Source organism: Squalius cephalus (genome assembly GCF_949319135.1).
Source record: "Squalius cephalus genome assembly, chromosome: 10".
Taxonomy (NCBI): Eukaryota; Metazoa; Chordata; class Actinopteri; order Cypriniformes; family Leuciscidae; genus Squalius; species Squalius cephalus.
This window is the reverse complement of record NC_137131.1, coordinates 35,025,454-35,038,995: the sequence shown is the minus strand read 5'-3', so window position 1 is coordinate 35,038,995 and position 13,542 is coordinate 35,025,454. Positions and strand designations below refer to the sequence as shown.

At 38.7% G+C, this 13,542-nt stretch overlaps 1 protein-coding gene across 15 annotated transcripts in view; it reads right to left on the bottom strand.

Annotated features, from left to right (window-relative positions):
- The window catches only part of inpp4ab (inositol polyphosphate-4-phosphatase type I Ab), a 55,828-nt gene that overhangs the window by 18,838 nt on the left and 23,448 nt on the right, over positions 1-13,542 (bottom strand). For 7 of the 15 annotated variants that reach the window (XM_079883356.1, XM_079883347.1, XM_079883350.1 and 4 more), the window contains exons 5-15: positions 11,886-12,002; positions 11,682-11,761; positions 11,421-11,532; positions 11,227-11,317; positions 10,525-10,672; positions 10,290-10,420; positions 9,247-9,351; positions 5,920-6,028; positions 3,137-3,154; positions 1,808-1,997; positions 1,442-1,657 (exon numbers count right to left, since the gene is read on the bottom strand). In XM_079883356.1, the coding sequence (XP_079739482.1) occupies positions 1,442-1,657; positions 1,808-1,997; positions 3,137-3,154; positions 5,920-6,028; positions 9,247-9,351; positions 10,290-10,420; positions 10,525-10,672; positions 11,227-11,317; positions 11,421-11,532; positions 11,682-11,761; positions 11,886-12,002 (1,317 nt within the window). The remainder of the gene's footprint in view (positions 1-1,441; positions 1,658-1,807; positions 1,998-3,136; positions 3,155-5,919; positions 6,029-9,246; positions 9,352-10,289; positions 10,421-10,524; positions 10,673-11,226; positions 11,318-11,420; positions 11,533-11,681; positions 11,762-11,885; positions 12,003-13,542) is intronic. The other 8 variants (XM_079883355.1, XM_079883357.1, XM_079883349.1 and 5 more) reach the window with 3 other exon arrangements.

Here is a 13,542-nt window from a genome sequence, read left to right as displayed (position 1 = left end):
AATCAGGTAACCAAACCCCTGTCAGAGAATGGTGAAAATCCAAAAACAACGAAAGTGTAAATATTGTTCGCAAATATTTTAAAGGGCACCTATTATGCAAAATTCACTTTTACATGGTGTTTGAACATAAATGTGTGTTGGCAGTGTGTGAACAAAACCACCCTAGAATGATAAAAATCCACCCAGTGGTTTTTTTACAATCTCAATAAATCATAAGCACTGTCTCAGAACGAGCTGTTCTAGATTTTCCTCACTGTGACGTAGAATTGCGCAAGCCCCACCGACGTGGTTTGATTGACACTGTGGTTACCCCGCCCTCGGTGATCTGTACACCATCGCCATTGTTTCAACGACAGCCGGTGTTCTGTTTTGGGATGTAAGAATGGACATAGTAGTCTTCACTGACATCAGAGCCACTGAAAACACAGCGGATGGATTTTATTTATGAAGAAAAGGCGCCACTTAAACTTCCTAAATACGTTTATGTTTGCGCGAATCATTTTCTGACTGACTGTTAAGTGAACGAGGGTCAAAGTTAATCCTCAAGTGTGGATCGTTGCCTACTGTTCGCGATCCAACGTCACCTCCAGAAGAAGTAAGTGTATTTTATGATTTTTGAGCAAATAGTCATTTCAATCGATGTCAGTTCATCAACAAATGCGTCTAAAGCTATTGTCGTCGTCAAAGGATGCCATAGGATGTCTCAACAAACAACGTCAGACAGTTTTATGTCACGTATTATTTTTTGCAGCAATTACAAATGTAAATAAATTAATACATGCTCTATCTCCATAGAAAGTATATAAACGTCTATCTCCCTGCAGCATATGTTTTCTGGTTCTGTAGCCATCTTCTCACATTTGCCACATAAGCACCTGTACAAGTAATGTCAACATGACGCAACAGCACCCCTCGCATAAATATAATTTAGTTTCTACTTAGCAAACGTTATCACAGTATTTGTGTGTGTGTAGTTTCAAAAAATTGTGCGAAAGTTATCATAATGTGTGTGTGTGTGTGTGTTGCACATCCATAATTACAAAGGGGATGCGATTAAAACTCTATATTAAGTACATAAATGAATCAAATAACCATTCCGAGACGTCTTGGTCCATTCTCATTCGTGTTTCTTCTGCCGGAGTCTCTTCATCATCTAGGTCCAGCAGGGCGGGGATATGCAGCTCATTTACATTTAAGGTGGTACACACCAAAACAGCTCTTTTTAAAACAGGCCCCAAAAATTTTCAAATGGTTATAATGAATTAACTGTGGGGTATTTTGTGCTGAAACTTCACAAATACATTCTGGGGACACCCAAGACCAATATTACATCTTGTAAAAAGGGGCATAATAGGTGCCCTTTAAACTTCAGTTACAGTTAGATGTGTTATAGTTTAGTTTCAATGGATTTGCTGTGAACAGGCCTCTAAAGCTTTCTTACCCACTCTTCCTCGTGCCAGTCAACGTGGAGGGATGAACGACTGTTCCTGCCGCTCCATTTGGCCAGCAGTGTGTCCTGATCATTCCTCAGCACCACCTGCTCTGAGTCAGCAGAGGGTGAGTTTTTAGAGGCTATGTACTCGGGTCTAGCCGCGTTCAGAGCCTGCACTGCAGACGCCAGCAGTTTACAGTCACACACCATCACCAGCTGTCGTGTCTGAAAGTGAAAGAGAAAAAGAGGTTATAGTATCAGCCACAGACCATATACTGGGGACAAGATAGAAAAATAAATATGGTAATTTGTAACTTCAAATGGATCTAAAAGTAGCACTAAATGGGCAGGAGCTATATTTACTCCGACACCCACCTTATCCGCTAAGATGGCGAGGGTTCTCTCCATGCCGTTAGCGGAGCGTTCTTTAGCGGCGCGAGACAGGCGTTCAGCGTAGTAGCTGACCTGAGTCTTGAGTGTGTTGATATGGGAAATGATCTCTTTGGCACGGACAATATCCTGAGGGATGTAGACGATGGACTGGGAGCTAGACAGAGCACTGCTGCTGGACCAGAGAGAGCTTGATTACTTACACACCATGCAAGCAATAAACACACACATGGACATTAGTGCACAACAACAGACAGATAATGATTGTGCATTTCATTCAAACAGTGACGCTCTAGAGACTTTGACAGGCACCAGACACTTCAGGTCCTCAATCATGATTTTTCAGAGCAAAGAGGAGATTAGTGCCATCGGTCCTTTGAATGGCAGAACTGTTAGTGCTTCTGTGCATTACAGGGTACAGCAACAGTTGAGTGTGTTTGTACATCATCATTGAGCGGACAGCATCATTTTGAGAAACATATGTGGTTGGGTGAATCTCCCAAACCTGTAAAGAAATGGGACATATTCCACCTCTGTTTTAAATGTAATATATAAGACATTACATTTTGCATAAAATCTGTTTTTAGGGAACTGTCCCTGCAAAATATGTCAAAAAGAATCTTTATTATTGACACATGACACTGTGGTACTGCACTTAATTTAAGCCGAGAATGAGATTTATTAATTGTAACTTTGGGGGGAAATGTGTCGCATTTCCATGAACATTTTGTCACAATGAAAAAAATAATAATCAAAAAGACCCTAAAATAGGATTAAATGTCTTCATGCAAAATACATTTTCTTTTTGTTTTGGGTATGAAATATGGGGACCTGGACATTTCTAAGTGAAATTTCCCCAGTTATTGCAGTAAATCAGCCTAGAAAAATAACTGACCTGAGATTCTGACTGACAAGGAAAGATCAAACAGGAAGCACATTTATATATGTGTGTGCTCAACAAAAGACAATTATCTGAACAACTTTATTCCAACACACACACACACTGCTATTACTCTTTTGTTGCGACCACAGAGAAAGGATGATGAAATCACAGAATAATGAATATAATTCTGTTCCAAAACAGAGTGAGGCAGTCTAGGCATCATAGGTGCTCATCGCATGAAGGCCGTTTCAAAACATAGTTTTATGTTGTTTATACAAATTTTAAGGCATCATTGAGGGCATTCCCACAATACATTAGAGAAGCTCTGTTTATATCACTGCAGCTCACTAGGTTTTGGATCAGAGATGTCATGCATAAAATGCTAACAAACCACAAACAAACAAATAAAAATAAAGTTCCAACAAACTCACCATTCCTCTTCATAAATGCTGATTAGAAAGCAAAAATGCAATTAAAACATATGAAAAATAAACTAAGAGCGTATCTTAAAAGAAAACTGCTACTAACGTAACATTAGCAAACCAACACATAACCAAAAGCAGCCCAGGGATGGTGATATATACTAATGAAAGCAATGATTTTGAAAATAGAATATCCATTCTACATTATTAAAGGGAAAATACAGTTATAATAAATACAATAGTTTGTGCGAAATGAAATGATAAAGCTAGCAAAACTCTAGTGTGATTTTAAAGGGCCCCTATTATGCACATTTACAAGTTCATAATTTTGTTCAGGGGCTCTATTAGAACAGGGTTACATGATTTAATGTTCAAAAACTATTTTGTTTTATAATTTACGTTATTGCATCACCTGCTTTCACACTCTGTCTGACTGCTCTGTTTTAGTTTTGGTTTCTTTAAAATCATTCTTCCGAAAAGTATTTACAGACACTGTAAATATTACTGTAACTACAGTTCACTAAGTATAGCATCAGTTTGAGCCCAATTCTGATAATGACAGTTAAGAAGAACAAGCTGATCGACTCAAACCACCTTTGCAAGTGGTGTGACTTGTGCAGGACACAGTAGTAATTTTATATTTTATATTTTTTGTGGTGAGAACACAACAATTGGTTGTGGATGTACTGCTGGGGAATAGTGTTAAAAATTAATTTTAATTTTCTTCAATTCCTCTGCCTTTGGATGTCCATGTAATAATGTCTTGCCTTTGGCCTTCAAGGACCAGATTGTTTACTTGTACAAACAGTTATATTACACACTAAAGGAAAGGTAAAATAAATAAAAAACATATTAGGTCCCCTTTAAATGTTCTTACATGCTATCTCAGTAAGATGCTTTTGAAATGTTTTATCCTTAATGAGTGAAGCATCACACTTTTTTTTTTCTTGTACACATATTACTGCATAAAGGAAATAGATAAAATCTAGTTATGTGAAACTACCAGATGGCTGATTAGCAAAAAGGTATATGGAAACTAAACTGCTGTCTGTGCCTTAGGCCATTACAGCAAAAATCCACATGATAGCTCTTCCTTTACATGCAACACATGCACGTACAGTGAGGAAAATAAGTATTTGAACACCCTGCTATTTTGCAAGTTCTCCCACTTGGAAATCATGGAGGGGTCTGAAATTGTCATTGTAGGTGCATGTCCACTGTGAGAGACATAATCTAAAAAAAAAAATCCAGAAATCACAATATATGATTTTTTAGCTATTTATTTGTATGACACAGCTGCAAATAAGTATTTGAACACCTGTCTATCAGCTAGAATTCTGACCCTCAAACCCCTGTTAGTCTGCCTTTAAAATGTCCACCTTCACTCCATTTATTATCCTAAATTAGATGCACCTGTTTGAGGTCGTTAGCTGCATAAAGACACCTGTCCACCCCATACAATCAGTAAGAATCCAACTACTAACATGGCCAAGACCAAAGAGCTGTCCAAAGACACTAGAGACAAAATTGTACACCTCCACAAGGCTGGAAAGGGCTACGGGGAAATTGCCAAGCAGCTTGGTGAAAAAAGGTCCACTGTTGGAGCAATCATTAGAAAATAGAAGAAGCTAAACATGACTGTCAATCTCCCTCGGACTGGGGCTCCATGCAAGATCTCACCTCGTGGGGTCTCAATGATCCTAAGAAAGGTGAGAAATCAGCCCAGAACTACACGGGAGGAGCTGGTCAATGACCTGAAAAGAGCTGGGACCACCGTTTCCAAGGTTACTGTATGGTAATACACTAAGACGTCATGGTTTGAAATCATGCATGGCACGGAAGGTTCCCCTGCTTAAACCAGCAAATGTCAAGGCCCGTCTTAAGTTTGCCAATGACCATTTGGATGATCCAGAGGAGTCATGGGAGAAAGTCATGTGGTCAGATGAGACCAAAATAGAACTTTTTGGTCATAAACGTGTTTGGAGGAAGAAGAATGATGAGTACCATCCCAAGAACACCATCCTTACTGTGAAGCATGGGGGTGGTAGCATCATGCTTTGGGGGTGTTTTTCTGCACATGGGACAGGGCGACTGCACTGTATTAAGGAGAGGATGACCGGGGCCATGTATTGCGAGATTTTGGGTAACAACCTCCTTCCCTCAGTTAGAGCATTGAAGATGGGTAGAGGCTGGGTCTTCCAACATGACAATGACCCGAAGCACACAGCCAGGATAACCAAGGAGTGGCTCTGTAAGAAGCATATCAAGGTTCTGGCGTGGCCTAGCCAGTCTCCAGACCTAAACCCATTAGAGAATCTTTGGATGGAGCTCAAACTCCGTGTTTCTCAGCGACAGCCCAGAAACTTGACTGATCTAGAGAAGATCTGTGTGGAGGAGTGGGCCAAAATCCCTCCTGCAGTGTGTGCAAACCTGGTGAAAAACTACAGGAAACGTTTGACCTCTGTAATTGCAAACAAAGGCTACTGTACCAAATATTAACATTGATTTTCTCAGGTGTTCAAATACTTATTTGCAGCTGTATCATACAAATAAATAGTTTAAAAAAATCATACATTGTGATTTCTGGATTTTTTTTTTTTAGATTATGTCTCTCACAGTGGACATGCACATACGATGACAATTTCAGACCCCTCCATGATTTCTAAGTGGGAGAACTTGCAAAATAGCAGGGTGTTCAAATACTTATTTTCCTCACTGTACTTTCGAACACACACGTACACTACACTCAATTTGCATTTTTTCAAAACCAGGCAGTGTAAAACCTAACTTACACTTTCTTTGCCTCCTCAAATTTCTGTAGGAGTTTCCGCAATCCACCGTTTTTGAAGCCCTGGCAGTGAGCTGCAGGGGCCCCAATCGTCACCAAATCATAGGTGTGATCTAGAAACACAAACACACACATCCATTTCATGTTAGGCAAGGCAAGGTAAGTTTATTTATATAGCACATTTCATACACTATGGCAATTCAAAGTGCTTTACATAGAAAGGAATAAAAATAATCACAAAATAAAAGCAATGAAAATTAAAACAGTTATTCAAAATGCTTTACATAGAAAGGAATTAAAATTTCACACTATGGCAATTCAAAGTGCTTTGCATAGAAAATAAGCACAAAATAAAAGCTAGGGAAATTTAAAGAGTTATAAAAGGAATGAATTAGAGTAAAATGAATTAAAGTAGTAAAAAGATGATACAGTACATACAATAAACTTCTCATCTGGCAAAACACCGGTGTATCTTATTTTGCATCTTTCAATTTCCCCAATTAAGTGGTTTATGTCTCTCTCTTACCCAATTCTCAGTGCCATTTGAGTTCAGTTTAGAATCAAAAGGAAGAATACAGTGCAGTCAGTCAGACGTACAATAGATTCTCTGAGATTTTCCCATGATGGTCAGTCTTTTCTGTGGTTTTTCCCTCGGCGCACCTATATAACTCTAGACGTCTCTAGAGAGAGCAATTTTCACCTCAATTGAAAAAGGTGAGCACTCACAACTTGCTCACAAATTTGATCCTGCAGACCCTCGGGGTTTTCCCCACTACGATACCGTGGATTAACTAAACCCACCAGACCTGTCCCCATATTAATCTGGACTAGAATCTCCTTACTACAGTGTTCCCATCATGAGTAAATCCCCCTCAGGTACCTAACAATTTAGACAGTTATAATTAAAAGAGATACACTGGCAAAACACTGGTTTATCATATTTTGTACAGCTGCTTGTTATACTGTGAGATTATCCCATGTGGATTGTACTGTGTTTGTGGTGATCTTTCGACACGCCTAAACAATCTATTTGATGTCTCCAATAGACCCGATTTTTCCCTAAAATCGGACAGGAGGAGCCCCATCAGTCCGCACCCCCAAAAAAACACATTTGTTCGGAAGCTCTAGGAATGGAGTCGATCCAGTCCGCACCCCACAGAACCTCGAGTTTAATTGACACATCAAACTCACTACTCCACCACAGACCCAGGTCATGAGCATGGTTTCATCTCTCAATTTCTCCACTTAAGTAATTTATATTTTCAGTGCCATTTGAGTTTATAATCAAAAGGAGGATGCAGAAATAAAATACAGTGTAATCAGTCGGACGCACAGTGGCACAGTGCTCATTCAGTAAATGCACAGCTAAACAGATGTGTTTTGAGTCTGGATTTGAATTTGACTACGGTAGGAGCACATCTGATCTCTTCTGGAAGCTGGTTCCAGCTGCGACTGGCATAATAGCTAAAAGCGGACTCACCATGCTTAAAGTGAACCCTTGGTATTTCTAGCTGATGTGATCCGAATGATCTGAGTGATCTGTTGGGTTTAGATTCAGTGATTCATAGATTCATATCTGCAATGTATTGAGGTCATAGGCCATTGAGTGATTTATATACCAGTAATAATACTTTAAAATCAATCCTAAATGTAACTGGGAGCCAATGTAAAGATCTGAGGACTGGTGTGATGTGTTCATATGTTCTGGTTCTGCTCAGCGTTCTGTATGAGCTGCAACTGTCTTATGGTCTTTTTGGGAAGGCCAGTGAGGAGTTCATTACAATAATCCACCCTGCTGGTGACGAAAGCATGAACAAGTTTTTCTTGTCTTGTCTGGAAACAAAGCATCTAATTCTTGCAATATTTTTGAGATGACAGTATGCTGATTTAGCTATTGCTTTGACATGACTAGTGAAACTAAGGTCTGACTCCAGAATCACACCGAGATTCCTGACTTGATTTTTAGTTGTTTGACCCCTAGCGTCAAGGTATGCGTTCACCTTGAGAACTTCATCTTTGTTTCCAAACGCAATGACTTCAGTTTTGTCTTTGTTTAACTGAAGAAAGTTTTGGCACATCCAACAGTTTACTTCATCAATGCATTGGCACAGGGAGTCAATGGGGCTGTAATCATTAGGGGATAGGGCTAAGTAGATCTGTGTGTCGTCTGCATAGCTGTGGTAAGCAATTTGGTTCTTTTTCATTATTTGGCTCAGTGGGAGCATGTACAGGTTGAACAGGAGCGGCGCAAGAATTGAGCCTTGAGGGACTCTGCATGTCATGGATGTCCATTCAGACTTATGGTCTCCTATACTCACATAATAATCTCTCCCTTCTAAGTATGACTTGAACCATTTTAGGACCATCCCAGAAAGCCCCACCCAGTTTTCCAGCCTGTCAAGAAGTATGTTATGATCGACAGTGTCAAATGCAGCACTGAGGTCGAGTAGTACCAGAATTGTTTTGCCTGTATCAGTATTTAAACGAATATCGTTTATTATCTTTATGAGCGCTGTCTCTGTGTTACACTTAAAATAAACAGTCATGTTACTGTGTTACATAAGTACTAAGAAATACCGATGAACAACAAGTTCTTAATGTATAATTAGAATTATAAAGATATAAAGTTGCACTCTGAGAAAAAAATGTGCAATTACAAGAAAAAAAATCGCATTGTGAAATATAAAGTTGCATGTAACATAAGAAGTTGCAAATATGAGACATAATATTGCTCTGCGATATAAAAAGTTGCATTCCATGGTAAGTTGAAATAATGTGACAAAAAGTTATGAGAAGTTGCAGTGCGTCATATATAGTCACATTGCGAGATATAAAGTCACAATTGTGAAATACAAAAACACTGATATTATGACGCAATTACAAAAAAATTAAGTTGTAGGCTTACATACACTACTGCTCATTCCAGTGATGAATTGTCTCTGCTTTTATCAATTAATACTGATTATTATTTTTTCTAGCTTTACTTGAGACAGATGAAATGCTACAATTCTCGTTCTACATTTTTTTTTTTTTAAACTTCGCACTATAGCCTGGGAAGAATAATTTTAAGACTGGGGGTCAAAACTAAAAGAGTGTGTGTTTGTGTTGAGTGCATGAAAACTTCTGTACGAGAGACTATTTACATGTGCTAAGTGCTCTAAATATATACACCTACTGCCTGGTGGGATTAACACAGTGAAGAGCACATATACTAGACTGGACAGGAATATATAGAGCAGTAACAAAAACCTTTCAAACGAAGGGAAACAAAGAAAAGAGGAATGGGATGACTAATGAAATAAGTAAACAGAATGAAAGAAAGAGATCTAACCACAGCCAGACTCATCCTGAACCCTCATTCTTTGCACATGGAGGTTGGTGGGCATAAATTCCAACTTCCTTTCTGCTTTCAGATTACTGGCTTTAAATGATGGACCTGTAAGAGACAGACAGATAGAAAATAAATCTCCTGATACCCCTCAATCATTCAAATAGGGAGGTAGACATGTCTACTATTATTAGTCTTCCTGGTCACTGGAGAATCTTTCACAGAATTCTGGGTCATTAAGTTTAACCCTATAACGCCTCATGTTTAATACTTGAATTTCTAAGGCCTCTAAATTATCAACATGATTAAAACTGCTGAAAAACCAGTTGGACACAATCTACTACATGTTTGATAGTTGATACCTTTTAAGATAGTAAAATGGCTTTTAGTAACATTATAAAAATGTCCACGTTCAGGTCGTGGCACACATGAAATCTTTACAAATTAGTGTAAAATAAATGCATTAATAAATGTTATATTGTAAGTTATATTTGAAGATGAACTGGACTGAATCAACTTAAGTTTACTTGATTATCATTACATCATTTAGAAAAATCATGTTATAATGTTAGTCAACTATGATACAACAGGCTTTTGAGGAATGTTTATTTGTACATCGCTTAATCATCATTGTTTTGCATTGCATCATAAGGTTTCCCATATTTTCCCATAATACTTTAGTTTAGGGTCCGATTCTTACTATATTTCTTTTTTTGAAATGTTCAAATGCTACTTTATTTTCAGATTTTAAATTATATTTTGAATCCCAGACTATCAATGTCATTTGTCAATGTCATAATCAATTTTTGTTTTTATTGCTCTTGCTGTATTTGTTTATTTTACTGTATGCGCTTTGGGTCTGAGAAAAGCGCACTATAAATAAAATGTATTATTATTATTAATGTGGTCTCACATCTTTGGACCCCACTGTATCATCATATGTTTCTTTTGAACATCTTACATGTGCTAAATACTGAACGTCTGAAAGTCCTGAAATTAAGTAATACAACAGGAACAGCTCCTATAATCTCAAAGTGCAGACTGACCTTTGTAGTCCTGCAGGTCTGTGATTGTATCCTGATAGGTCAGAAGGATGCTCTGGTACTGCGTTACGATTTGCCGCCGGAGATTCTCCCAACAAGGAGATAACTCCCCCAACTCCTCCAGCTCACATACTCTACGAGCATCACAACACACAATCATGTAAAGAACTGCTCTTTTATATATACACACCGTTAAAAAGGTCAAAGTGTGCATGCTGTTTGAGGTTATGATGTACACCTGGAGGAATCCTCTTCCAGTAAGAGTTTGACAAACTGTCGTGGGATGTTAAGTGACAGGACGCTCTCAGCCATCTGTTCCAGGATTTGTAAATGATTCCCATCAGTGGTTGGAAAACGGTACATGCGCGACATGGTGCCACCAAACACTTAGATGCAGAAACAGGATTAAACCATTAAGAGAAATCAATTGTGCAAGGCTGTAGCATTAAAACTGAATTTGTGAGCATTTATGATATTATGACCAGGCCTTGGATTTCACTTCTGTCAATAAAAATGCAACTAAGTGCCCTTGATCTTGGGAAAAGCACTATTACAACAATAAAATATTATGCACTATTATGTTATTCTTAGTACCAGCAATGTTTCAGTCAATATTTCCCATAGAGCCATTAAGCAACATGTATCCAGTGATGGTCTCTGCTTTTCAAGAGTGGGGAAGATGTCACTCATCACTTGTTAAGGCAAAATATGCATTAAGGTTAAGATCTCAACTCAGGACAAGACAATGGCGGAGGATTTGGTGCGCAACAGTTCCTGAGCGTCCACCCCATCCCCCGGTGTTATCGTTAATACCGGTGTTGCCGCAAGTTTATTTAAAGGTGTGAAAATGTACTCACTGTGACGTCCCTAATTTCCGTCACAATGGATAATTTATAGGGTGTGAAAAAGAAGCCATTCTTCTAGTGAATGATATTCTTACCGGATCGTAGAAAGGAGTCTTTCCACAGAGAGGCGTATTTCACTCGGACTCCCACAGATTCTGTCAGACTCTCATCCACGGGGAGGACTGTCTGCAGCAATGGCACATGAATGAACGAAAACACTCATCAGAATAAGCAAACTAGTATACAAACATGCTGATAGTTGAGTCATTAAGGGCATAGTCACGCTCACCCTGCCATTGATGGTGTCTTGCAGATGTTTGATCGGTGTATGCTGCTCTCTCTTCTCCTCAAGTTGCCAGGCAATGACTGTAATACTACCCACATGCTTGTTTTCTGCTGACCTGAGGAAAAGGGAAAACAAATGCCGATACGTTCAAACTGCATATGCTTGTGGTCGTTTTCAGCAGTGAAGTAGACTGTTCTAGATACACCATTTAGGAGATTGCCCAAACAAACTATCTAGACTTCTAAAAAAGATGGGTTGGATCACCTGAGAGGTAAGTTAAGTCTGTGGTTCTTTTCCTGAAGAAGGTCCTTCACTGGGAACATCGCTGAGCCAAGAAGGTACATCTGGAAAGAGAGAAAAAAGTATTAAAAAGACAAAAAGGAAAAAGACAGAGCAGCATAGTCTGAGCTGGGTTTTTTTTTTTATATTAGAGACCTTCTCATTTGATGTGCGTGGTATGTATCTCACCGTTCCTTGTGAGCGATCTTTTACATCGTACACGGAGAGCTTGACCTGTGTGTGCTGGTTAATGTAGGAGTCTTGGAAGAAAGCCACACTGCTGAGGAACATGGGACTATTTGTGCCCTGCAAAACAGAGGTCAAACCATTTGTTTTGGTTAGTCATCCAAATCAGTCCACATTGTTCCATAAATGGCAGAAAATTAACAACCATCTTGGGTGATCACAAGTGTTTCTAAGGCTGGATAAAAATATAAATTTTTTGATTAATTGTGACCTTCGTTTGAACTTGATAATTCTTAAAATTCCACAACCAATCTTTTATTATATGCCTAGTTTCCTCTACAGCCTTTCGGCATCGCCCAACAATATGTGCAACCAGAGTGTCTTGTCAAATAGAATCAGGAAAATATATTGATTCTCTGCCCTAACCTTACTTAAAGGGGTCCTTGATTATGATTTCACTTTAGTTAGTGTGTAATGTTGCTGTTTGAGCATAAACAACATCTGCAAAGTTACAACGCTCAAAGTTCAATGCAAAAGGAGACATTTTCTTTTACAGAAATAGCTTTTTAAGGACTACAACGAGCTTCTTCCTGGGTTGGTGACATCAGAAACCCAAAAATTTACATAAACCCTGCCCCCGGCAACACACAACAAAGGGGGTGAGGCCATGTTGGGCTGCTTTAGAGAAAAGGAAGAGTTGTTGTCGCTGTTTTTTACACCCCGGAAAAAGTTTGTCCAAAAGTTTGTCCTACAAATATGATTAAATGGTGGATAACATCATATCTATAAAAAATAAAATAAAAAAAACACTCTGAAACGTCCTGTAAAATCCGTACTGTTGGAGAATTTTCCTTGATTCATGTCCAAGTATGATGTAATGAAAATGACAAGCATGAAAAAATAGGTCTGAAAAAGATGAGAGAATGGAAAAATACCCAGACATGCAGAGTGTCAAAATACTGTATGAAACAAAGCACCATTATGTGAGGTTTGACCAATAGAGAAGACATGTCTAACTGTGCCAAGGTCACCAGGCGTGACAGAGGGGAAGAGATAGATTTGAGGGTGCCTATTGGGCACCTAGCGATAAGAAAAAAGTATAAGACATGAACACTGGCCAATGTAACTTGAGATGTCCGGATGGCCAGCCGGCTTCTCACTTTGTTGCTTGTCAATAAAGTTAATTCTTCTGACCTGGAGCCTCGACTCTGAGAAACTTCTTTGAGACCTGAACCAAAAAGAACTTTGAATTTGCCACAACAGTACTTGCAAAGTCCATGTTTAAAATCTGTTCAGCACAATCCTCTTGTTCGTTAACATTGTCAGGGTCTGAATCGGGCTCGAAATGGTTTGAAAATTGACCATTTTTACATCTAAAAATAATATTTACATCTAAGTAGAGCTCGCGGTTATGAAGGGGCGTGACATAACCCAAACATGCGCTAAGCGTTGCCAATCTCAACACACTGAGCCAGCTAACCAATCACAGTACATTTCTTATTTCGGAAGGAGGGACTTCATCGAAAATGACACGTTCAAACAGACTGGGGAGAGAGAAGCTGTAATAATTTAAAATATGTGAAAAATAATGCGTTTTTTGAACAATCAAGCATGAAAACATATTCTAGTACACACCAAAAACAAGGGGGTCTAAACTATT